The sequence below is a fragment of the Chelonoidis abingdonii genome, chromosome 24 (assembly GCF_003597395.2).
Source record: "Chelonoidis abingdonii isolate Lonesome George chromosome 24, CheloAbing_2.0, whole genome shotgun sequence".
Classification (NCBI taxonomy): Eukaryota; Metazoa; Chordata; order Testudines; family Testudinidae; genus Chelonoidis; species Chelonoidis abingdonii.
The window spans coordinates 6,421,917-6,447,622 of record NC_133792.1 but is presented as its reverse complement, the minus strand read 5'-3'; the positions used below and the strand labels follow the sequence as shown (position 1 = coordinate 6,447,622).

Here is a 25,706-nt window from a genome sequence, read left to right as displayed (position 1 = left end):
TCTGCACTGCTGAGACGTTTTTGGATGTGGGTGTGTGTGTTTTGGGGCGGGTGGCGCTATGATCAGACAGTCAACAGCTCCCATTTATAATCTTACTGTCGGGGGGTGGGGGCGCAGAGAAAGACCACCCATAGTTTCTGCTTCCCTCTTCTCCCCCTTGAAGCGTCTGCTGCAACAGTTTTGTATCCTGCACTCCCTTGTGCTCATCTAATTTGTTGCATGGTTGGTTATTTAAATCACTGAATGAAATACTTATTTTATCCCTCATGGGATCTTGCTGTCACTTCCATTCAGTTATAGACAAGTATATACATGTGATCTGCAACAGTTTTTGGAATGGTGGGCTAAATTACATATCCCAGTAAGAATGGGAGATTAGACAACACATACGGATGGATATCAACCAGATCTTTCCTAATGTATTGCCCATTCATACACCATGTGGAGAAGTGATCTCAGATAAATGTTTTTGTCTGATGGGGACAGTTGTTTCTAGTGTCCTGCAGTTTTCTGAGATTAGGGATTTCTAGGCATAGAAGAGATATTGTTAGACGCTCAGCACTGGGATGGCACATGGCCCTAAATCTGGCATGTCTGTATTTCTCAGTGTGTCATACCATCATGAGTGAATCTCTTTTCAAAGAACAATTCAGCCCTATCATACAGTCCTTAACTCCCCATTAACTCAGCTGAGGGACAGAGTCCTAGGCCTTGGCTACACTGGTGCTTTACAGGACTGCAACTTTCTCACTCAGGGGTGTGGAAAAAAACACCCCCCTGAGCACAGCAAGTTACAGCGCTGCAAAGCGCCAGTGTGAACAGTGCCCCAGCGCTGCAAGCTAATCCCCACAGGGAGGTGGAGTACATGCAGCGCTGGGAGAGCTCTCTCCCAGCGCTGGCACCGTGACCACACTCACACTTCAGAGTGTGGCAGCGCTGTACAGCTGCAAGTATAGCCATACCCCTAGCATGCTTCACCAGGCACTTTTTATTTTCTCTAATGCGCTTCTAATGACTGTCTTTTATAGCTAAATTCTGGAAGAAGGGAGTTGGGCCCATCTTCTTTTATACTGGGAATGAAGGAGACATTTGGGAATTTGCTCAGAATTCCGGCTTCACCCTTGAGCTGGCAGAACAGCAGAATGCGCTAGTGGTTTTTGCAGAGCATGTGAGTATTTTATTAACTTTTTTTTTTTTCCATATTTTATCTCCATCAGGTATTGCCAGCAGCAACCTCAATGGTCCCAGGATGATTAGCTACAAATCCCTTACTCTGAAATTGCTGTGCAGCTCCCATGGCCTTTCTAGACATACTAGTGATTCTCCCCTACTGAACCACGTACTCTGCATTATTTATTGTGCCCATCAGCAGTGCATGATAAATAATAGTTCATTCAGCAAAACCTGGGCTGTATTGTGCTTTAGAATGGTGCTTTTGTAATCAATTTTCTCTAGCTCTGAACATCAATAAATTCACAGCTGGAGAATAGTGTGTGCTAGGGAGTCCTGCATTATTGTGCCTGACTTCATAACTGTTGGGTCCAATTCTGTCCTGATTTACCACCCACGTAAGCTCTCTGTAGTCTGGGGAGCTGCGTGGAGTCGAAGTTTATGAATGAGGTGAGGGTTCGATCTTCATCAGTCGTTCAACCCTTGGGGTTTTGAGTTGTTGGTTTCTCCGCTAAGATGGCCAACAAGGGGGCCAGTTAATGCCCACTGTTTTAGCTTGTCATGTGACTACTTGTCAGTTACGAAGAGGACAGACCACCAGGGAATTTTAAATTGGCCACCAAACAGCTGTAGGAAGGCAATGACGTTCAGCTTCTGCTGACCCAGGCAGGCTTGAACATGATGGCCTAGGAGGAGAGGAGAGGAGATATGATGCAGCAGGTCCAACATCTCTTTATCCCTCGCTTTCTTTCAGAGGTATTATGGGACATCTCTTCCATTTGGGAAACTGTCAATGCAGCGGGAAAATATCGGCTTACTCACTGTGGAACAAGCCCTTGCTGACTATGCGGTGCTCATTACAGAGCTTAAAAAGCAGTATGGTGCCAGGGATTGCCCAGTCATTGCCTTTGGAGGCAGGTAAATGCTCTCAGGTCTCCCCAGGTCCTTATCTTCCTTCTCTACATTGTTCCCTAACTGGTGTGGTGCTGTCCTTACAGGCTTCCCCTTCCAGTAGCAACGCACACTTTCCCAGGATTCCTTGCTCTCTCGCTTCAGTTTTCTTTGCGTTGAAGCTCGATGGGTATTTGCACATGGTAGGATATAACTCTGGAACGCGGCCCCTTCCCCCTAGTTGCTTCAGTTTGTTTCCTAGCACTGATTCCTGATCTTTGCTCTGTTTAAAATGTGTGCTGTCTGGATGAGGGCCATAAAGTCTCAACCCAGTAGTCTTCAGTCCCCTGCAAGGACGTGAGGTCTAAAATAGAAGACCACGCTGCGTAGTGAATTCCTGATCTCTTCCTGACAAAGCTGCGTAAGATAAGGAGATCAGTCAGACAATGTTGATGCCTGCCTTAATGGAATAGGTAATTCACCTCAGGTATTTAGGGCTGCAACTCCAAAAGGCAGCTTGTCACAGTCAGTCCTGGCTTCTAGTTACTTTAAATAGATACCATGAACTGGAAATCTCTAAACAGTGTCAGTGAATGAACTACACCTCTACCCTGCTATAACGCGACTTGATACAACATGGGTTCGTATATAGTGCGGTAGCAGCGGGGCTCTGGCTGCGGAGAGCCCCACGCCCTTTAAATCACCGCTGGAGCCCTGCCGCCGCTACCCTGGGGCTGCAGCAGTGAGGCTTGGCCGGCGATTTAAAGGGGCCTGGGCTCCCCGCAGCAGCCAGAGCCCGGAGCTCTTTAAATCACCACTGGAGCCCTGCTGCTGCTACCCTGGGGCTGCGGCCGGAGCCCTGGCCTCTTTAAATCACTGCTGCAGCCCTGCCACCACCACCCCAATGTAATGGTTAATACGGTAAGGATTTTTGACTCCCCACGACCACCAGGTGTAGTTCCAGGTAGAGGTGTAGTTCCAGGTTCTGTGCCTGTCCCTGAGCTGACCAAGAACGTTGGACCACCGCACCCAAGAACTTCAGGAGACAGGGATCCTTAATGTAAAACTGTAACAAAACATTTTATACTGGGAAGGCAGGAAACTGGTAATGAGACAGAGCTTTTGACCAGTAAATCTCCAGTTCACATTCAGCCCAGGCTGCTGGTGACTGGAAAGACTTTATTAACGGATTGCACTTCAGTAGCATCCATGAAGGGAATCATTGGGGTTAGTTGTGTTTGCAGTATGGAAACTATCATAATGGTTGGTAGACTCAGTAGAGAGGCTAAGGCATTATGGAGACTGAATTCCCCACTTGACTTTGGAGGGGATCTTGATGATGCACTTTGGCTGGGCCACAGGGGGGAATCTTGTGCTACTGCTGTTCTGTGGGTAAAGAGAGGACTTTGGTTCCAAGGTATGCAGGGAGCTGCTGGAGGATTTAGGAAAGGTCAGCGGGTACATGCTGGGGATACACGCCAAGCATAATTAACTCGTTTTAAGTGTGTGTGAGAGATCTTTAGATGGCTTCACACCCAGGCTGCTTCCTGCAGAGTGGAGACCAGCTGCTTGTGCCTCTCAGCCTTAGCGATGGGTGTAGATTTGTGTTAATGCTTTTTGGAAAGGAGAGGACCAGAGAGCTGCTTTTCTAAAAATGTAAGATGAGATTCTCATTTAGATTCCAGGCTCACTGGGTTGGGCGAGGCCACGACTGCTGGGTCCACAGGGCCCAAATTACCAAAGAAGTTTGCTTTAAATCACATGTTGAATGAAGTAACCCTCCTCTCTCTCTCTCCCCAGTTACGGAGGAATGTTGAGTGCTTACATGAGAATGAAATATCCTAACATTGTGGCTGGAGCACTAGCTGCCAGTGCTCCTCTGTTGTCTGTGTCTGGGATTGGAGACCCCAACCAGTTCTTTCAAGCTGTCACTGCAGTAAGTGGAAGCTCCATTGAAGGAACAGTAGCTGACTTGTCTATAAATAGCAGTATCTTTCCAAACTGTCATCTCCTCATGACAGAGTATTGGGCTGGGTGAGTGGCTGGAATGGGGGCCTCTAAGGAAAACCAGCTGCTGCAGGATGACACACCCTTCCCTTTGTCCCTACTGAACCAGCAGGCCAGCATGGGGTAGAGGCTGCTGTGTTGATGGAGGTCTCCTGGGTGGGTAGCAAAACTGAGCTCTGACCCCCTGTTGTCATTAAGGATACATTATCCCAATACTAGTGTCCTGGACAAATTTCATCCTGGGAGCTTCCAGGTAAATTCCCCCTTGTAATCACAACTGGATATGCCTGGATAAATACCCCTTGTAATCACAACTGCTATTCTTCATTTCCTGTCCTGAACTGTTGTTTCTTCTGCATGAAACACTGCATGGCATTTGCTTACCCCTAGAGGTAGCTGCATTTCAGTAATGGGTGAAGTGACTCCCAGTACACTGGCAAAGTTTGCCAAGCACTTTGGGATCAGTTTGAGTGAAAGGCCCTGTAAACACAAGACGACTATTGCTTGCACACTTGCAGGATGATAAAGAGACTTTTGATGTATTATTTGGGACTATTTTAACATCATTGGAATTATGTTATAAGGTCCTCTGGGCTGCAGGTTAGGGCTGGGGGTGCCTTGCTAGCTGATAATCTGAGAACATGGAACATTGTGCTAGTGAAAAGTCCCAGGCTGAGGACTGTGAAAACTGAAATCCTCAGTGAATCCATAGAAGAGCTATAGCACATGCAGCAGCTGGCCTGGTCATCTGCCTCAGGCTCACCTTGCTGCTGTGAGGGCAGAGGAGGTGTTCAGTCTCCAGATCTGTCCAATCGATGACTTCTCTGAGGAGACTGCACACAAGGAGCAGTGTTGATGCTCATACACCAAGAGCTCAACAGTGGCCAGTAGCTTGGTTCACATAAGCCATTGATCAAGAGGTGGTCACATTCAGGGTAGGATATGAGCCAGTGCTGCAGGTGAAGGTTCCTGTGATCATAAAATACCAGAGTTGGAAGGGACCTCAGGACGTCATCTAGTCCAACCCCCTGCTCAAAGCAGGACCAATCCCCAACTAAATCATCCCAGCCAGGGCTTTGTCAAGCCTGACCTTAAAAACCTCTAAGGAAGAAGATTCCACCACCTCCTAGGGAACCTGTTCCAGTGCTTCACCACTCTCCTAGTGAAACAGTGTTTCCTAATATCCAACCTAACCCTCCCCCACTGCAACTTGAGATCATTACTTCTTGTTCTGTCATCTGCTACCACTGAGAACAGTCTAGATCCATCCTCTTTGGAACCCCCTTTTAAGTAGTTGAAAGCAGCTTTCAAATCCCCCCTCATTCTTCTCTGCAGACTAAATCCCAGTTCCCTGAGCCTCTCCTCATAAGTCATGTGCTCCAGACCCCTCATCATTTTTGTTGCCCTCCGCTGGACTCCTTCCAGTTTTTCCACATCCTTCTTGCAGTGTGGGGCCCAAAACTGGACACAGTACTCCAGATGAGGACTCACTAATGCCGAATAGAGGGGAATGATCACTCGATCTGCTGGTAGTGCTCCTACTTATACAGCCCAAAATGCCATTAGCTTTCTTGCCAACAAAGGCACACTGTTGACTCATATCCAGCTTCTCGTCCACTGTAACCCCTAGGTCCTTTTCTGCAGAACTGCTGTCTAGCCACTCGGTCCCTAGTCTTTGCAGTGCATGGAATTCTTCCATCCTGTGTTGAACCTCAGATTTCTTTTGGCCAAATCCTCTAATTTGTCTAGGTCCCTCTGTATCTTCTCCCTACCCTCTATCGTATCTACCACTCTTCCCAGTTTTGTGTCATCTGCAAACTTGCTGAGGGTGCAGTCCATGCCATCCTCCAGATCATTAGCGAAGATATTGAACAAAACCAGCCCCAGGACCAACTCTTGGATTACTCCGCTTGATACTGGCTGCTGACTAGACATGGAGCCATTGAGCCAGGTGAGTGATGGGGTGCGCTCACCTCTTGGGAGCGCCTCCTGTTGGCTGGCCGTGATCCTGCACTTTCCCTTTTCCTTTCACCTCCTGTAGGTTGTTACCCTTGTCAGGCAGGTCCTTCAGTGGCTCAGCCATCTGTCCAAGTCTCACACAGTCAGTATATGTGAACAGACCCCTTCTGGGGTAACAGAGGTCCAACAAGGACTGTTGTTGTGCCCTTGTTGGTGTCTTTAGCCTCGTCTCTGGGCTCAGTTCTCAGCTCCTTCTGGGCTAGCTTTAAGTCCTTCCCTGCCATGTTATAGAGCACTGTTCCCAAGGCTCTCTCCCTGGGGACTTTGTCCACAGCAATTCTTACTGCCTCAGCTATTTGACCAAGTCACTCTTTCAGTTCAGTCCCCTTCCAGGGGGTGGTAACCAAGAGTTCATCAGTTGCCACCCCACACATGTTCCACCACACCCTGATAGAGGTCCCACCCCACTTTTTTGGCAAAACTGTGGCTTTGTCCAGTTTGCTCTTGCCAACTGATGATCAATTAGCAAGAGCAAATGGGATAAATGCCCAGTTTTGTCAAAAAAAGTCAGGACAGCCAGCACAAGGTCTGAAAAAGGGACTATCCCAGCCAAAATGGGACATATGGTCACGCTACAATCCAGAGGCCCTATAAACACCAGATACCTACTGCTTCCTTTGATAGTTGCTACTGCATTTTCTGGGCTGCTTCCCACTTGGTCATGTTCACCTGTTGCCATAGTCCTTGGGTTTCCTGCATCTGTTCCCTGCTTGAGCAGGGTCTCTCCAAGCCACTGTGCCTGGAGAGTTCTTCTGTCTTATCTCTTGTGGTCCCAGCCAGGAACTGACCTGTTCAGGGGCCCTGCAGCTCTTTTTATATGAACTTGCTGTGCTCTGATTGGCTGCTTCCTTGTAGCCTTTCTAGGCAGACCTGGAGGACCCACCTTCACTGCTCCTTTCCTAGGAGAAGGGGGGTGATAGGACGGCTTCAAAGGGTCTGGTACTAGAGCCCTGCAGCCGGATTGGGATCCAATGGGTCCCACAGGACCCACAGTCATAATAGCAGGAGCAGGTAAAATGTATTTTGTTGTAGGTGGGATCAGGTGGGCAAACCCCCCTTCCCCCAAAAAAACAGACTGTGGTAATTTGCGGGAAAACACTAATCTCTCATCAGCTTGTCATAAATAGAATTTCAGCAATGTAAAGCAAATTTTTCTTTTTTAAAAAAATAAAGGTTTTAATACTTAAATTTAAGCGAGGGGTAGAAAGAGATTTGATGTCTATTATAACAGGAGTTAAAGTATTTTTTATATTGTTTAAGCAAGATATGTTTTATTCTTTTAGTGGTAAAAATAGTGTCCAAATTCAGTTTATATATATTATATCACACACACACACACACACACACACACACACACACACACACTCACTCACTCTCTGACTTGCTTTTCGTTGCATGAGTGAATCAGTCTCTTGTGGCATTTGCAGGATCTAAGGTTTTTCTGGGTGGCAGTGGCATAAAAATGCAAGAAACCGGGTGGGAGTGGGTATTGCATGATGGGGGCGGGATTTTAAAAAATAGTCCCGTGCAGGGCTCTACCTGGTACACTCATCATAGTCCCGTATCCTGATTCCAGTCCCATGTGACTGTGATTAATAAATTCTCACGAGGGCAGCCTGCAGAACTCCTCCCTCCTCTTTGATGCAATTTAAAATGAATTTGCTTGTGAAGCAGAGGAGGGAAATTCATTCCTCTTGGCCAGTGAGCAGCAAAACTCTCACTGAAATCCTGACACATTTACCAGGTCATTGCTCCTTCCAATCTGATATCCTGCCTCTGTCTTTGCCATCAAAGGAAGCTAAAAAGAGCCTTTAATATTCCTGTTCATTTCCCCAGTACACTTGGAAAGGTAGGAGGGAACTTATGTCCCAAGGTAGTTGACTGGATTCTGTCAATCTTTGCTTGCAAAGCAACAGATAAACTCCTGGGGATAAACTGTCCAGTGCTGCTTGGAATATAGTCACTCTGTCTGACTTGGTGACCTGCGGAATGGAGTTCCACACGCTAATGTGAATGAGCATTTCCTCAGCTTGGCCCTAAATTAACTGCCGGTTAATCTAAACACTAGTGCCTTTGAGCTTGCACACTCTTCTTCTGAAAACCTTATTTAGATTTGGTGGCTTAGCACCCAGAGAGATCTGTGAAAAATCTTAAGGAAAGGGAATGGCTTGTGTGAAGATGAGCTGAAATGCTCTTTAGGTGACCAAATAAAAAGTCTCATTTAAGATCCTAAATTGTTAAGGCAATACAGGATGTTAGGCCTTAAAGGTACACTTTTGAAAACTAAATATTTGAAACCATTTCCTCTTAATCACCAGCCTGGCCCAGCTCTGAGAATTCTTCTGCCTGTGAAGTTAATTCTTTCCCTAATGCAGCGTGTGAGACGTAGCTCCCTGCTCTGCTTTAGGTATTAATGATACCATTAATTAGTGCAGAAACCTGAAACTGTATTTTTGCTGGGTCTTTTACATTTTAAAAAACCCCTTTCCATCGACTCCCAAAATGTGTTTCTCTGCAGCGTTAAGACTGTCAATGCGTTAAGATCCCAAACTGTCCCTTTGTGTATTTTTTTAAAACGTGCTTCCTTTTGCCTTTAAGGAATCTTCATAGCAGAATTGTGTGCGTTTGAAGAGAAGGCAATTCAGAATTCAGTTGCTGTCCTTGGTGAGAGAATGCACCTGTGTTGTTAATATTCCTAAAGGCAAACAGTTTGTGATTCATTCGCAGTTGTTTTCTTCCTCTCATTCATTTTCCAGGAGTTAGACTCTATTTACTTGGAGTGAAGTGCCTTCTGTTCAAGGCTCTCCAAACCACTCTGTAAACACTAAGCCTCATAACACACGGAGGAGATGGGGGGTGTAAGAGCGGAGCACCGAAGGTAGTGGCCATGCTTATAAGTGCATATGCACGTTTTTCACAAGGCTGAATTCAGTGTGGGCTTTTGTGTGCAACTCAGATACACCCAAGTGCACACTGCATAAGTCATTTAGTACCAAGCATGGTAGGTGATCGGGAGAGGTGGTAATAAAAACTAGGGCCCTGCTTCTTGCTACCTTAAGGCCATGTCTTCACTAGAAAAACTGTTAACACTTTTTTCCTAGTGTAGGCATCACCTGTGGCTACTTCACACCACTCTGGTAGGATAAAACGATCTTAAAATGAGTGTTATTAGTAACAATAATCCCTAGCTCTTATATCTTCTTCAGCAGTAGACCTCAAAGCACTTTGTAAAATGGCAATAATGATAATTTATTTGTAAATGATAAAGGGAAATTGAGGCACAGAAAAGGGAAGTGAGTTGCCCAAAGTTATCCAGTAGACCAATGGTAGAACCAGGAGTAGAAGCCAGGTTTTCTGAGTCCCGATCTAGTACTCTATCCAGTAAGCAATGCTGCCTCCTAAAACATAATTTACTCTTGCTTTTAAGGACCCTTTGCACTGGCAGAATGCTCCCAAGTGGCCTTAGTGTAAATAAGGAACAAGGCCTTGGAGTTCTGTAACCGTGACCCATTCCCTTATTCTGCTGTGTCCCCTCCTGTCACTTTATACTGAGAGGAGAAGTTGTTATATCAGGCTCTTTCTAGCAGAGAGATGGCAGAAAACAAACTGGCTGCCGTTTTGTTTGGAGAAGATGGAAGTGTAGCTTACTGCTCCTGGGGGAATAGGTGGGGGATCCTTTGGAAGAGGGGGCAGAGGTTGTATCAGTACCATCCATAAGAGCAGAGTTTCTCAAACAGAGGTCGCCGCTTGTGTAGGGAAAGCCCCTGGCGGGCCGGGCCGGGCCGGGCCGGTGTGTTTACCTGCCCTGTCCGCAGGTCTGGCCAATCACGGCCCCAACTGGCCACAGCTCGCTGGTCCAGGCCAATGGGACGGGGCAGGTAAACACGCCGGCCCAGCCCACCAGGGGCTTTCCCTACACAAGCGGTGACCCCTGTTTGAGACACTCTGCATAAGAGTGTACATATGACTTGCCAAAGTGGCTTGTAGTCTGTTAGCCCTGTTGGTGGCTCATAGTGCCGTCTGCTATGACTGGCTGCTCAGGAAGGCAGGGGCTGCTCCCCTAGGATACAGACCTCAGAGCTGTTATCCTTGTTTGTGTCACTTCCTGGCTTGGCTGCTCTAATCTCTCTCTCTCATCATTTTAGGATTTTCAGAGCTGGAGCCCAGCTTGTGTCAAGGCCGTGAGCAAAGCCTTCCAGGAAATCAATGACCTCTACTTGAGTGGCGGTAAGATGAGCTTGGCTGCCTACGGCATAATGCTTCTGAACAGCAGGCAGGAGCCATCTCCAAGGTCCTCTCGGTTTGAGATAGTTGCAGTTTTAAAACCGATTTAGTTAACTAGTGCAAACCCCTGTGCAGACCCTTATTTGGGGTTAAGAGTGGCTTATTTTGGTTTACAGTGAAACACTTCAGCTAGATTGAAATGAGACCCTCTTAAACTGAAATAAGTTTGTCCTCACAGAGGTTTGCACTCGTTTAACTAAACCAATTTAAAATCACACCTTTACTTAGGCGGGTGTAACTTCCTCATGTAGACAAGGCCTCAGGGTTTTTTTGTTTTATGTATATACACGTGATGTACATTGTGTGCAAGCTGATGACGGTGATGTCAGCAACTGTTTGATGATCCCACGCAGCTTCTTACTGGAACCTTTATCAAATATTGTTTTTCTCACTCTTCCTTCTTTCTTATCACTCCCTCACTTCTTGTTTGCTCGGTCCCTATTCCAACTCCTTTCCTCGGAGGTAAAGAGGGCTTGTGCTGGGACCACTAATTCAACCACTGCTGCTAACTGTGCCAGAGAGGACACTGTGTGATGCAGTCTCAGCTAACCTAGGGTGTCTGCAGCAGGGCTTCTTTTCAGAGCCGGCTCTCCTGACTTTAGCAGGCCTCTCTAGATGATCTTTGCGTTTTAAGGTGCATCTGAGCTGTGGTGACACTATGGGCCCCAGGTTTATTCTCACTCAGTGACTCTCACAGCTCCCAAATGGAAAAAGATGCTTTCCCCACTAACTACCAGTTCTGCAAATTCAACCCCAAATCTGACAGTGCAGCTGGAATCTTTCTGCCTCTGCCCGTCCTGGAATCTGGATTGAGAACTCAGCTGAGGTAGCACAAAGCCGCATTCCCCCAGGGCTATGCTGGACCTGCAGAGCTAATGGGTGTGAAGACAACTCTGGGAGCAAACGAAAGAGTCTGACCCTCCTGCTGCAGGGAACCAGTAATCCTCATTAGCTTGCAGTGGGAATTGTATCCTGCTGGGGAGAGACTAGGCTCCAGGAGTGGAAAGGAGTAACGGCTTGTCTACACTTAAAATGCTACAGTGGCACAGCTACATTACTGTAGTGCTTCAGTGGTGACACTACTACCTATGCTAACAGGAGGGATTCTCCCAGCGGCGTGGGTAAGCCACCCCCCGCACACACCTCCAAGAAGCAGCTAGGTCAGCGGAAGAATGCAGGTTTATTACACAATGGGGGACATTTGCATCTGGACACGCAAACTTGTGTAAGTTAATATGTAGTATTACAAACCCTGTTCTTATTTTCATAGCTTCATATTACTCCTGCCTAGCCAGCCATGTGGAATGAAGGAAACCATGGCACGGCTCTGTGATATCAGTTTACACTCTTTGTATCACTTTTCTTTCCTTTTGCAGCCTACGATAGAATCAGCAGTGAAATGTCCACATGCAAGAGGGTTTCTTGCAAGGAAGATGTCTACCAGCTGTTTGAGTTCGCTCGAAATGCCTTCACCATGATGGCTATGATGGACTATCCTTACAAAACAGACTTCATGGGTCACTTCCCTGCTAACCCAGTCAAGGTGAGTGCCAGGGCGCTGGAGGGATCAGGAAGAGCTCTTACACCCTCTTGAGACAATGAATATCATCTTGTGTGTTCTTTTCTGTGTTCTGCCACTAAATATATCTGAAACTGGTTGCTCTGGGAGGGATGGCTGCGATCAGCCTCAGCCAAACGCGGCTTTCACCCAAGTTACACGCAATACGAGCATGTTGGCTTAAACTCTCAAAAGTATCTAATCACTTTAGGAAACTCTGTTTTTTGGTTCTCCAACTTGAGACGTCTTTAAAGGGTTCTGATTCTCGAAGGGCAAGTGACTTGGACTTCCTAACAATCAAGCTCCTTTTAAGATGTCTCAGGTCAGCCCCCTGCCCCACCACCTTGAGGCACCCAGAATCACTCGTTGCCAGGCCATAGACTATACAGGGTAGCACAGTGGAAGCAAGAACAGGATTTGTTTCCCTAGAATTTATATTTTTGATCACTTCTAGACAACTAATCCTTTTAACCTTTGTCATGGGTAATTCTTCCTCTCTCCATCCACCCAGGGAAAACACGCTCTGGAGAGCAAGGCTGTGACTTGTGGATATCCCTTCTAGAATAATACACTGGTTTGTTGACACTAGAATACAAATATAATAGAATACCTAGCTCTTATCATCATTAGACCTTCAAGCACTTTACAAAGGAGGTCAGTGTCATCATTCCCCATACAGCTGGGGAAACGGAAGCACAGAGGGGAAGTGACTTATCCAAGGTCACCCAGTAGCAGAGCCAGGAATTGAACCCAGGTATCCTGAGGTCCAATCCAGTGCCTGAACCACACCATCTCACTGAATAGCCCAAAGGATTGGGACCCTGGTACGGTGCTCTTCAGTCACCCCTCCCAATCCATTTAGGGCAGTAGGTGGCCTTGTTGGTCTTCATTCCGTTTCTGGTGTGTGGCTTGCAGTGCTCTTGGACCACTGTGCTACAGCACAGAACTTCCCCAAGTTCCTAACTGCTCCACTTGGCTGTTTTGCTAAGGAACTCATGAATGAGCCACAAAGAATGACCTTCCCCATCCTCTCCAATAGGTGGTCCTCCTCAGGCAGTTGAGGCACCATGCCGGGTGGTGTGGAGAAGCCTGGGGCCCACGTTGGACCGAGAGTGATGACTGATAAAACCCCAGGCCAAGATTTTCACAAGCAACTGGTGATTTTGGGGGGCCCAATTTGAGACCCTTTAGAGAGTCTGGTTTTCAGAGGCCGAGTGGTTGGCCCTCTGACCATCAGCTCCTTTGAAAATGTCTCAAGTTGAGCCCCTAGCAGCAATGTCATTCTTGAAAATCTTGGCTCCTCCTCCTCTAGGTTATTAGCCTAGCACTTTCTGTCACCCAAACGCTGCTGAACACTGGCATACTGGTAACTGACTTTGATTCCCCCCACCTGCTTCTGCTGTCAGAACCTACTGCAGCCCTTTAACATTGTGGCTCCAGAGTGAACTGCTTATTTCCTGGCCAGGTCCTCCAACACACTCTGTAATTAGAAGACAAAACTGTTCCATTATCCCCTTACAAAGCAGCTAAACTCAGCTAAAATGCCTGAGTGAAAGAAGATCTGGAAGTCATTGAAAACTGGAGAAATAGAAATGGGATGAAATTAGAAGAAGGTTTCTAACCATCAGATAAGTGAAGTTCTGGAAGAGCCTCCCAAAGGGAGCGGGGGGGCAAAAAATGCAACTGGCTTGAAGACTGAGCTAAATAAGTTGATGGAGGGGAAGACATGATGAGATTGCCTACCTTGGCATGTGGCCCATCTGTGACTGCTAGTAGCAAATATGTCCAACTGCCGGAGATGGGGCACTAGATGGGAAGGGCTCTGAGTTAGTTATTCAGAGAATTCTTTCCCAGGTGTCTGGCTGGGGGTCTTGCCGATATGCTCAGGGTCTAACCAATCACCATATTTGGGGTTGGGAAGGAACTTTCACTCCGGTGAGATTGGCAGAGACCCTGGGGGGTTTTCACCTTCCTCTGTGGTGAGGGCACGGTTCACTTGTTGGTTTAAACTAGAGAAAATGGTGGCATCTCTATAACTTGACGTCTGTAAGTCCTCTGACCTCTGGCTGAGTTACTGTTTATTGCTGAAGGGGGTGGGTGAGGTATGTGGCCTGCAATATGCAGGAGGTTAGACTAGATCGCGATGGTCCCTTCTGGCCTCAAAGTCTGAGTGGAGTTTTTCTCCTCATTCCATTGTTTTTTAAGCTTCCAGGATAATCTCTTTGTGAAACTGAGCCCTCCAAACTAACTTCTAATTGCTTGTCATTTAAAACATCTGTCTGGAAACTGACCAGTGTGTGTGTCCCCCTTATCCAGGTTGGCTGTGACCAGATCCTTGCACACCAGGACAATATTAAAGGACTAGCGGCTCTTATCGGTGAGTTAGTTTTATTAGGTTTGTCTTATTTGAAACTCTCTCCTTCAGAAGCCCTTGTGAACGCTGAGTTCTCCCATATTGTTTTAGGAGCTATGGAACACTTTGCACTGCAGTGGCACAGGGACCTTAACACTTCCCAGACAATGAATTAACCTTTCAGCTCCCACATGACGTAACTATTAGCTTGGGTCTTGCCCATTTTTTTAAAAGTGACTTTCAGGGTATGTCTGCACTGCCAGGGGAGGTGTGAGGCTAGCAAGGGGAACAGTAGTAGGGAATATGTGTTGGCATGGGCCAGCAACCACAGTACAAGCCTGCTGGGGACCCCGAGTAGGTCCTTGGGTTGCTAGCCTGGGCTGCCATATCTTCATTACTGTTGTTACCCATGTTAGCTAGACAATAGCTGGAATCAGCATGCCTACGTACGCTGCCATCGGCTCTTGCAGACATGCCCCTATGCTCTTTGGAGTCTCAGCCTCATGCACTTTCAGTGAGACTTGGGCTCCTAGGTCATTTAGGCCCTTTGGAAAATTTTACCCATACTCCAGCTCGATCAAAAGTTACAGGCTCGATCCAGCAGTCCCTGCTGGAGGTTCTCTAGCTTGTGTCTGCAGGAGGCCAGACTACCTCAGTGGTTCTCAACCCGTTTACCATTGCGGGTCATACATGCAGCTCTCTGTGTTACATGAGCCACAGCCACACAAGATATATATGACCTGTACGGCCTTAAGGACGCCATATGGGCCACAGCTGGATGCTGACTGGGCCTCAAGTAGCCTAAAGGCCCCTTCTGGCCTTAAAATTTGTGCATCTCTGTGTTTATATTGGGCTTCTCAGTGGGGGGGAGGGTATATAACGTATAGACTTAAGGGGACTAGTAAGGAGATGTTTGACATTTTAAAAGAACTTTGTGTGCAATTTTCTGAGTAAAATATTTTAGTTATTTTTTTAAAAAATAGAGTAGTTCTAAACTTCATCTTTGTTCATTTCAAAGAAGGTTTGCATATGTTAGAGATTTAGAAGGGAAAATATTCTTTATTTTTAAAACTAGAGAAGTATCCAGCCCAGCGCAGTGCGGCTAGGACATGCCTCCACTTCCTCATTCATTCTGCTTGCACTGCCACCTCAGCAGTGCACGCCAGCAACATGCTAATGTGAAGCCAAGAATGTGCTGCTCCTAAATCCCAAGCAGCAGTGTTTGGCTAGGAATTGAGGAGACCTCTTAAAATGCTTAGGGCATTTGCCAAGTGCTACATCAGAGGAGCTCCTTCACAGATCCAGTTCCTGCTCCCTCTAAAAAGCCGAGAGGGGCTCTTTTTTGTTGGTGATGAACAAGCTGAGAGTGGATCTCTTTCTGCTGTTGCCACAGGGTGAGCACTTCACTCCTCTCTCCTGCTGATCAGCTGCCATCTCACAGGACAGTTTAATCATGCAGGAGGCGTGATCGACCAAAGCCTGAGGCAGGGAGCCAGCTTTCTTCCATATCCTCCCATCGGGATCATAGATGAACACACCATCTTCTTTACTCATGCATCGCAGCGATCCGCCTCCTGTGATATAGAGTCTAGAGTGGAGCACAGTGACACTGAACTGGCAGCAGCCAAAGGGGAATGGTGTTAGCGTGGTCCACTGGTCAGTCATTGGACAGTAATGTTCCGTCTCGTTCACTTGAATCCATTCCTCTGCCTGCAACGAACCAGATCAACACTGATTTGCCACATGACAGCTTGGGTGGATGGAACTGTAGCACTGGACTCTTTCAATCTAATGATCCCCCACCCAGTGAGTGATGCCAGCGTCGTAAGACATGGTTAAAGGCAAATTGTGTTCTTAAACTATTTGCCCACCAGGGGGCTCAGGGTGCCTCATTCACAGCTGAAATGTAGCAGTTAATTTAAAAGCATCCTAAGAAACCCAGATGAAACACCAAAGTGGTATCAGAAAATGGCTCTGAAGAGGGGTCATTCCTCTCTGGAAAATGGAGAGGGAATGCAGGGAAAAGCAAGTGCACCTAGGAGCTGAAACAGCCCAAGTTCTGGTCTGTCCCTGTTAGATATAACGCACTATGGGGGAGCCCCTGAATGGTGGGTTGTGTTGTGTCATGTCATGGACAGCAGCCAAGATGAAGCTTGGGGGAGAGGAGGTGTCATCCGCAGCTCCATCTATATCAACCCATCCTCTACATCAAAGGCTCCAAGGGCCAGTGGTTTTGCACCCACCGATTTAACCCACTTAGATACTTGGCTACCTGTCTGAATCTGCAGATCAGGGCACCATGCTGGGATATGCAGGTGGCCAAAACTGAAGGCACAAAACCAGAGGGATCCAGTTAAAGGCAGGCCTGAAAAACTGCTCCATCACTAATGAGTTGTAGGTTAGTAATAACACAAACCATAAAAAGCAACAGCGTCCTGTGGCACCTTATAGACTAACAGACGTATTGGAGCATGAGCTTTGTGGTCCACATGCATCTGACGAAGTGGGTATTCACCCACGAAAGCTCATGCTTCAGTACATCTGTTAGTCTGTAAGGTGCCACCGGACTCTTTGCTGCTTTTACAGATCCAGACTAACACAGCTACCCCTCTGATACCTAACACAAACCATGTGTATCCTTATGCATTGAGCCTCTGCCTATGGAGCAAGAGGCTGGAGGCAGAGTGCTTGAGAACGCCACAGGAGCCGTCAGTGAAGGATGGTGCATGGCCCGAGGCAGGGTTGCTTGTTACACATTGAATTCTGGAGGAGTGTGGAGACACTCAGAGAATCCTTTTGCCAGGCAGGCTGCCACAGGACAGCGTATTCTAAAAGAAAAGCCCTCACCTATGTTAACCCCCTGCAATGAGTAAAATGGAAAGAGCTTTAGAAACCTGATTTACTTGATAGTTCTCTCTCTCTTATGGCCCTCATTACTGTAGTAACTGAGTGCAGCACAATTGTTCATGTATTTATCCTCACAACATCCCTGGGAGGCAGGGCAACGCTACTCTCCGCATTGTACAGATGGGGAACTGAGGCACAGAGAGACTTAGGCCTGGTCTACACTAAAAATTAGATTGAGCTAGCTCCATTGCTCAGGGCTGTCAACACTTTGCGCCCTGTGTGATGTAGTTAGGTCGACCAGACCTCCACTGTTAACACAGCTAGGTGACAAAAGAGTTCTTCCATCAACATAGGTACCATCTCTCAGAGATGGATCACCGACATTGATGGACAAACCCCTTCCTTCGATGTAGGAAGCATCTACGCCACTGTGGCACCCTAGCTGCAGTCCCAGCAGTGCTGCTATAGCTGCTGCAGCGTAGACATGGGCTAAGTGACTTGTCCAAGGAAGTCTGTGACAGAACATGGACTTGAATCCAGGCTAGCTCCCTACCCACTAGACCATCCTTCCTCTCTCTCCTGCCTGCTTTCTGCATTTCTCTCAGCATGTATGAGGAGAATCGGCTCGTCAGTTTCACTCCTGCATTAGGATGTGACTGCAAAGGAATGATTTGGCTTTTAAAACATTTCCACTGATGCTGTAAATATTCTTGATATTGGTAGTAATTAGGATTTGATTATAACAGGGCAGCAACTCATGAAAACGATGTTATGGACCTAGGCATTTGTACAGGCTTATTGGCCTGGTCCACCACTGCATTCGTACACTGAAGCAAGACTGGAATCCACCCAAATTAATGAAGTTTACAGTGTCATCAAACTGGAATAATACAGTGCTGTAGATTAGGACCTGTAGGAAGAAAGCCTGCCTCTGGGGCACCACCTGGCCACTTATAAAAATAAAGCCCAACTTACAGCATTTAAAGTCCTGCCTCCAATACAGAAGATCCTGTCTCTGACTGCAGCCATTCCATGGTCACAGCGGGCAAAGGTCATGGCACGGTTAGCGATCCAGCGCCGGAGGCGAGGCAGGTAGCTGTATGTGTCCCTCAAGGTCTTGCCAGCAGAAAAGCCCCCTGGAGGAGAGAAGCGAGAATAGAATCCCTCTGCCCTGCTAAAGCTGTTCTCATAGCGGCTCTCTGCACTCTGCAAACAGGCATTAAGGGGGCCTTGCCAGCCATCTCTGCCTATGTCATGGTGAGAGGAAAGTGTTCTAGCTACATGTGGTACCCTGAAGACCCAGCTGTCTCTCCTGCTCAAAGTGCAGAGGGGCTTCCTCACCAGAAAGGGCAGGACGTTGTTACAAGTGGTGTGTGCCAGATAAGCATCGAGAGGTCTGGAGGTTTAAAAATCAAACCTCTTGGATGTGAAAAGTGTTTCCTGCAAACACATTTTTCCCTCACAAGATTTTATGGTGGCACGTGCGGTATTTCCAACCCAACCAGGAAGCAGGAACAGCTGCTCTTGGGGGATCTGTTTCCACTGGGCACCAGGGCGTGCAGAGATGCACAAAAGTGGCTATTTAAAAAGAAACCTGTTGAAACGTCTTTCAATTTTCAAGTTTTGCCTGATTCTTGAATCTGAGCCAGTTCCTGTTCTCAAACTGTTCCCTGAGTCTAAGACACCCCTCCCATGGGTATCTCAGGGCTGCAGCAGATCAGTTGCTGTCTTTGAGGCAGGAGGCTGCACACCCCTTCATGCTCACTGAACTGAAGAATGCAGACAGGCAGAGTCTTGGAGATAAAGATAAGGGAGGACAGGAGGTCAAATGTGGCTGACACAACACTTAACTCCCAGGTTTTCCAGATTGTGTGTAAACACTCTCCACCCCCAGGCTGTCTGCTTGGATACAGCACGTTTTGTTTGAAGCTCTCCTATCAGCACTGCATGTTGAACTGTTCAGTATGATTGGACACAGCTGTGGATAAGACCCCGCGGGCTAGTACTATGAATGGGATTCGGTGATGGGGCTGCCTATGATAGCAGGGGACTAGACTCAGTGATCCAGTCCTATCTTCCTTTCTAACTTCAATGAGACAGAACCATGGGATGTCAGCACTTCACAGTGGTTTTAATAATTCGTTCTCACGATGCCCTGGGAGGTAGGGGAGCATCTTTATCCTCATTGTACAGATGGGAAACAGACACAGAGGCTAAGGGACTTGTCTAAACTCCTGCAGGAAGTCGGTGGTGGAGCCAAGAATTGAATCCCAGTCTCTCAAGCCCAAGGCTAGTGCCTGAACCACTAGGCCATCCTTCCGACCTATGTCAGCCGCTCACTCTGGCTGCACTGGATCTGGTGGTTAAGATGTGCCATTTCAGAGGGGCTTTTATGCTTATTTGGACACTAAGGTAGAACTGATCTCCGAGTCTTAACACTTCAGTGTCCTTCTCCTAAGATACCACGGTATAATTATATATTAAATGCACCATGCAGATTGTACAGTTAAAATCAAATCAAGGAGGTCCGGGAACTCGATCCCAATGATTGTTTCTAGCCTTAAAACTGATGAAAGTCAAAAACCAAAAGGTTCCTTCTGCAATGTCAAATCATCTTATAGCACACAAGCAATACCATAAATGTCATTGCGTTAATGATGTGCTTTCTTTTGACATGAGACAGGACTAGCCAGGGCCGCCCAGAGGATTCAGGGGGCTTGAGGCAAAGAGGGGGAGCTGTGGCGCTTGTACTCACCTGGCGGCGGTCCAGGTCTTCGGCAGCATTTCGGCGGTGGAGGGCCCTTCAGTCGCTCTGGGTCTTCGGCAGCACTGGGTCTTTGGCAGCTCTGGGTCTTCAGCAGCACTGAAGGGGCCCCCACCGCCGAAATGCCACCAAAGACCCAGACCACCGCTGGGCCAGGGCTCGCGGGGAATTTTGGCAGCGGGTGCCCTTCAGTAGCTCCACGTCTTCGGCAGCAGTGAAGGGCCTCTCGCCACCGAAGACCCGGAGTGACTGAAGGCCCCCACCACCACTGAAATGCTGCCGAAGACCTGGACCGCCACCAGGCTAGGGCTCATGGGGCCCCTGCGGGGCCCGGGGCAAATTGCCCCACTTGCCCCTGCCCCCCGGGCAGCCCTGGGACTAGTGATGACGGTACATTATATTATGTGTCCAAGCTAACAATTGCTGAAGGAACCCTTAATTTTTGTATTTCCAGCTGTGTTTAACACATTGCATTAGGTAGTTATGTCATAGGTGGGGCTGGTAGAACTGCCTATTATGGTGGGTGCCCAACACTTCCCATTTATAAGACTTGTTTTCAGAACCTTATAAAACATTGTCAAAACGTTAAATGATTGAACTGAATTTTTCCATGACAGGTGTCTGCCTCAGGCTGAACCTTTTTTAGGAAAATTCCAACCAGAACAGTGTAGCATTTCCAAGATTGAGGCTAGAGGAAAATACATTGTTTTGCCATGTTAGAAAATTCTGGCAGCTTTTTCTTTGAAAAATTCTAGCGTCCCCATGCTTTGGGGCGTGGGATGAATGATGCAGGGGGTCCTGTGGAAAAAACAGTATGTGACCATGTAATTAATGTATGGAAGTGCTTACGCACAAAGGGGCTAAATTAGGGTTGCCCAGGCAACCTTAATTTTGGCATTTTCTAACTTTTGAGTGTTTGACTTTGCAACCTTAGTAACGTTCTTTTAAATCGTATTGCAGTAGTGCCCATGGTCCGCATAAGGCCTGGGGCCTCATTGTGCCAGGCGCTGTACAGAAACATCAGCTGGCCCTTGCCCTGAAGAGCTTACACTTAGTTACTTTTTGTGCTTCATTGCCTAGGCTGAGCATTCCAGAACAGTGCAGGGGATTTAGTCCCACATCTTCCATTAAAATGCATGTCACGTGTGTGGCTAAACATGCAGCAGTGCTTTGGAAATCTCACCCTAGTTTGCTTTCTTAAAGGAAAGCAGCTGGAATTTGGCCAAGACAACACGGTCAAAATTCCTGTTCTGACAAAACGTGCAATGGGATGTTTAACTGCAGCTGGCCCAGATCCTATTGTAAGTCTTCTCTGCAAGACGCTGCCCTCTGATGTAACGGCTGGCATTGGTTCGGGAGGAGGAGCACCACTTACTGATTCACCAGTCCCAAACTGCACTATAGATTTCCCTGGTCAATCCAGGTCCAGTCTTACTTGACTTGTAAGGTTACTGGTAAAAGCAAAGTAGCTACGTGCGTTCCAAGAGCAGCGTCACCTGAAATGTAGAGGATTCCCTTGTGGGTGGTGCCTGCATGATCAGCCACTGGCATGGGGAAGGGAGCAGCGCACACCCACGTGTTCTCCGCAGGCTGGTATGCTTCCATAGTGTTGGTGAGCTTCCCCAGCAGCGTCCCGCCGCCCACAGCCAGGATGCGATCAGACAGCACAGCTGAGTGGAAGCGCGTCCGCCTCTCCAGCATGCTGGAGACCTGGAGCCATGACATGTCACGGGGATCAAAGCGGAACACCTAGGATCACAATAGAGGGAACAGCAGTCACTGCACCAGGCAGTTAGCTAGCCAGTCTGGTGGGAGACAGGCATGGCTTTAAGAACTGCTATGCACTGCACTCAGGGTGTGACTCAAGTTGTGTAGATGGACCTGATCTAGCTCTCATCGGCCGAGCCTGGGTACCAGAGCAGTGAGGCTGCAGCTTCATGGGCTTTAATGTGGGCTGTACAAGACTGCCTAATGCCCCGGATAATTACTCAGGCAGCTGGCCCATGCCTAAGCCTGTGTTGCCACAGCTTCACTACTCCAGTTCACAAGCGAGCTGGATTAGAATTAGCACAGTACGTCTACATGTGCTACAGGCACAGCCCGGGATTCCTGTGTATCCCCCCTTTCAGCTGAGAGGGCTAATAAAGCCCAACTGGAATGGTTCCTTTCAATGGCACTTAGTGTGCCCCAAGTCTAAAGAACCTGCACAGCCTTGGCTGCATATGGGACTTAAATGCTGCATAGCTTTTCTAAACGTGTGTGGGTAAGATCTATGCAACACCCCCTCCACAAAGTCACATATCTGGTCACAGTGAAAGCTGTATGTGTTTCTTGAGCTACTTATTTAAACAGGGCAAGTGATAAGAACCTGGTACAAGGCTCTGTGCTGTAGCATGACAGAGATGGGCTGTCTCGGGAATCCCACCTGCCCCCTGGGAAACTACCACAGAGATGGCTGTCAGAACAAGGCTTCCAGCTGGAAACCCGTGTGATCCTCCGTACTGGGCAGAACTTGGCTTGACCGTGGGTAAAGTTATACAGCCGCCAGGCTGGCATGTTAATTCACTCTGCTGAAGACACAGCATCGCTATCACCCTCTGTCCTTCTGCCATCAACTGACCAGTGCTGCGTTCCAGCCTGGTCTGAAGCTTCCGTCTCCTGGGCAGAACTGACCCTTTTGGGTGGGGTTGAAGGGACTAGACCAGAAGAGCCTCTGGGATGCTGGTAGCACTGTGCTGCTTCCTGCGGCCTCCCTAACCCCGCCGCCCCACGTTAAGTCTGCTTGGGAGGCAGAGTTTCCCGGAGACCCTGGGGGGAAACCAGTTTGGGCTCTTAGCACAAAGTGACATTTAGCAAGTGGGACACTGAGCTACACTGGGCTAACACTCTCTAGCTAACCCCTGAAACAATGGCGTCTTACTTCCTAGGCAGGAGCAAGGCACTGGAGCTGGCGGTATTCACCCTTCGTGGGCAAGAGAAATGGAGGTGCTTTTTTTTTTTTTTAAGGAGAGTCGAACTGTAACTCTTGCCAGGGCTAGAGCAATTCTTGTGGCAGAGGGTATGGTCTGAATATGATCCTGCTTCAGCAGGACTGGGTCAGGCAGCAGAGATCAAAGCCAAGAGGCTTGATGGACGTGGGCTGGTGTTCTACTACGTCAGGTGTTTGAGGTTGGCCTGTTTTGGGGCTGGCGTACAAGGGTTTCTGAGGTGATCCACGGAAGTGGAATGTGCTAAACAGAGATGGAGAGTTTGCCTGGCCTAACTTGTCTCCCAAAGGACATGGTGGGAGCCCCATCCCCAGAGGGATTTTAGAACTGGACAGAGCACTAGGAAATACCTTGTCGGAGCAGACCTGCCCTGGGCAGCCTGGAGGAGATGACTCCGGTCCGACCTCAAACATGACTTCTCCTCGTATACCTCTCCAGGAGAGTGACGAGTGATTGAACCCGGTCATTACTCTGCAGCCATCCTGAGCAGTGCTGTGAACTGGAGGGAGACTGTTCGCGTGCCAGGCAGCTCTTTTAAATGAAAATCTCAGCTGGGCTATTTGTCTCTGCCGTGTTCAAGGCTAGCGCTTTCCAATGAACGTTAGGCAGCTAAATAAGGGGTCTGATTTTTTTTTTTCCAGTTAACTAAGCTGGACACCTGCGACCCCCACTGACATCAGTGGAGTTGTGAAAGCTCAGTGCCTCTGAACATTGACTTTAGGTATCTAGTGGGGAAACTGGCCTTAGCTCATCTGAGCTGTTGTGTGTACTAAACTCCCTTCAGTCACTTGATTCCTTCTAACCTCAACTACCTTACCTCGTTTGAAGGATGTTTCCCTGCGGGATCAAATCTGGACTGGCCGCCGATGACAAAGAGGAAGTTATTGATCACAGCTACACAGTGGTTGTAGATGGGTATGGCGAGGTCACCTATCTTTCTCCATGCACTGCAGCTCTCATCCGCAGCCCACATGTCTCTGCAGACTCTATTATCCGTGGTTCTGCCACCAAGAACCAGCAGCATAGAGGAGCTGGAGCGGATGCTTGTGTGTTGGGTCTGCAGGACTGGCTGAGCGTACAGCTGGGAGTGGTAGATTAGAGCTTCCTGGAGGTACCTGTGGCACTCCGAGTCTGTCCTCATAATGGGTGTTTCCTGCACGAATCTCTGCAGATCCCACAGAGGAATGAGAGGAAATCGGATTCGCCTTAAAATATCTGCCGCTCCTTTTAGCCTCGCGCTGTCATGCAACAGCCAGCTTACAGCACCGTTGAATAGCTCCAGCTCGGTGCACCCTGCCATGTCTGTCTTGTCTAAGATTTCACACAGGGTCTCTTTGTCCAGCTCCTTCATGCACCGAGGATCAGTCAGTATCTGTTTGTAGTGACGCCCTATGTGATACATGGCTTTCTGTCTCAACTCTTCTGGACCAAGCCTCCTAGCGATGTTGAGTGTGTCCAGGCAGTTGTTGTGATTCAGACCATCCTCCAGAAACTGAAAGCACAGCTTGATCACTTCCCGGACGAGAAGGGTTTCTGCTGCCTTGAATGTCTCTTCCACGTTCTGTAAGGAGAGTTCCAGCTTGTTGGAGTAAATGAAGTTGAGAACATTCCTCAGCCCCCCAGCACTGATGGCTTTCAGCTGCACATTCGCATCGGGGCTCCCAGCACGTGTCGTGTTTCCAACAAACAGGATCTTGCAGTAATTGCTCGCTGAAGCCAAAATGATCTTGTGTGCTGGAAAGCGAACCCCATCTGCCTCCAGCATTACATCGCACAGCGCGTTCTGTGAGCGGAGGCTGCATGCTCCGTCCAGGAGTTTAGCCAGGTATGTGTCTGATGTGAGAGACTGGCTCTGAGTGCTGAGCGACATCCCTCTGAAAGCTGCCTTGTGACCAGGAGGGGTGCAGGAATCTCTCTGCAGGTGTCTATAAGGAGTGACTCCTTCCCCCCATGTAGGGGTTTTCAGTGGAGCCTTTAGTTTCACTTCTTGGGGAGCTGTGTATGTCAGACTCTTCCGAATCCTGGCTTCTAGTCGGCAGGAGCACCAAGTGCTGTGTGCTCGGCAGAGGAGACCAAGCCACGGCTAGCATTTGTCTGTAGTGTTCCTTTTGGGCTACTATATGAGCAGGTCATTTGAGTGGCAGGCAGCAAACAGTCCTTCCTTTTCTTCTCTATCTGCCAATTATTCATCCACACAAAGGTGCCCAGTGTCCTCCAGCTCCCATGCTGCGCCTGATTGACTTGTATAGGCCATGTACTTGTTTTCAGCTGGGCAAGTCTGGGCATGTCACCCTCCCTTTTTCAATTCGTGATCAAACAAAATTCTCTCTTTTTGCAGGGCTGGTATTGGCCAGTTTGCTTAAGTTGCTGTCTTGAAGCTGCAGTAAATACATCCTGGGGGGTGGTCAGACATTAACCTTGCGCATTCAGTTTGGGGTAGTCTGTGTGTGAGACTATACAACAGCTGAAGTGCATTAGTCAGACTCTTGTAGGGCTGAGACCAGATTTGGAACGAGATGGGAGCCAATGAGGCAAAAAGACCCAGGGGGCCTGTTGCGGACGCTGGGTGTTGCAGAGAAGGCTCTCCCACAGCCAGCAAAGAGATGGTGGTGATCTAATGACGAGGCAGGTGGAGAGCTGTGATCTTTACTACAGCCTGGCTCAGAATGGCACCCAGCCTTCTAGATCCATTACCCTGTCCACACACCCTGATCTCCTTCTGTCTTCTCTGGCTGGTCTCTCAGCTTGAGTTCTTTGGGGTCGCTCTGGGTAGTGCAGCCATTGAGCTACTGACAGCCCAGCTTAACTCTGTCTTTTTGCTTGGCA

The 25,706-nt window shown here is 48.2% G+C and overlaps 2 protein-coding genes across 3 annotated transcripts in view; one reads left to right on the top strand and one right to left on the bottom strand.

Annotated features, from left to right (window-relative positions):
• The window catches only part of DPP7 (dipeptidyl peptidase 7), a 33,013-nt gene that overhangs the window by 3,941 nt on the left and 3,366 nt on the right, over positions 1–25,706 (top strand). For both annotated transcript variants that reach the window (XM_075060530.1, XM_032777747.2), the window contains exons 3-8: positions 1,029–1,168; positions 1,925–2,088; positions 3,862–3,997; positions 10,233–10,314; positions 11,748–11,914; positions 14,246–14,306. In XM_075060530.1, the coding sequence (XP_074916631.1) occupies positions 1,029–1,168; positions 1,925–2,088; positions 3,862–3,997; positions 10,233–10,314; positions 11,748–11,914; positions 14,246–14,306 (750 nt within the window). The remainder of the gene's footprint in view (positions 1–1,028; positions 1,169–1,924; positions 2,089–3,861; positions 3,998–10,232; positions 10,315–11,747; positions 11,915–14,245; positions 14,307–25,706) is intronic.
• Positions 14,321–25,698, bottom strand: LOC116823285 (kelch-like protein 13). Its single transcript, XM_032777746.2, has 4 exons — positions 23,698–25,698; positions 21,390–21,642; positions 18,105–18,265; positions 14,321–15,992 (listed from the first exon to the last, which is right to left on the bottom strand). The coding sequence occupies exons 1-4, from the start codon at positions 24,748–24,750 to the stop codon at positions 15,600–15,602; spliced, it is 1,860 nt and encodes a 619-aa protein (XP_032633637.1). The 5' UTR covers positions 24,751–25,698; the 3' UTR covers positions 14,321–15,599.

What these genes read in the sequence shown, in the direction of transcription:
- LOC116823285 (XM_032777746.2), bottom strand. Translation starts at nt 24,750, where the DNA reads ATGTCGCTCAGCACTCAGAGCCAGTCTCTCACATCAGACACATACCTG. An exon ending in GGAAACATCCTTCAAACGAG is followed by an intron (nt 21,643 to 23,697) that starts GTAAGGTAGTTG and finishes TTGTGATCCTAG; the next exon opens with GTGTTCCGCTTTGATCCCCG. An exon ending in GGGAATCCTCTACATTTCAG is followed by an intron (nt 18,266 to 21,389) that starts GTGACGCTGCTC and finishes TCTCTCCTCCAG; the next exon opens with GGGGCTTTTCTGCTGGCAAG.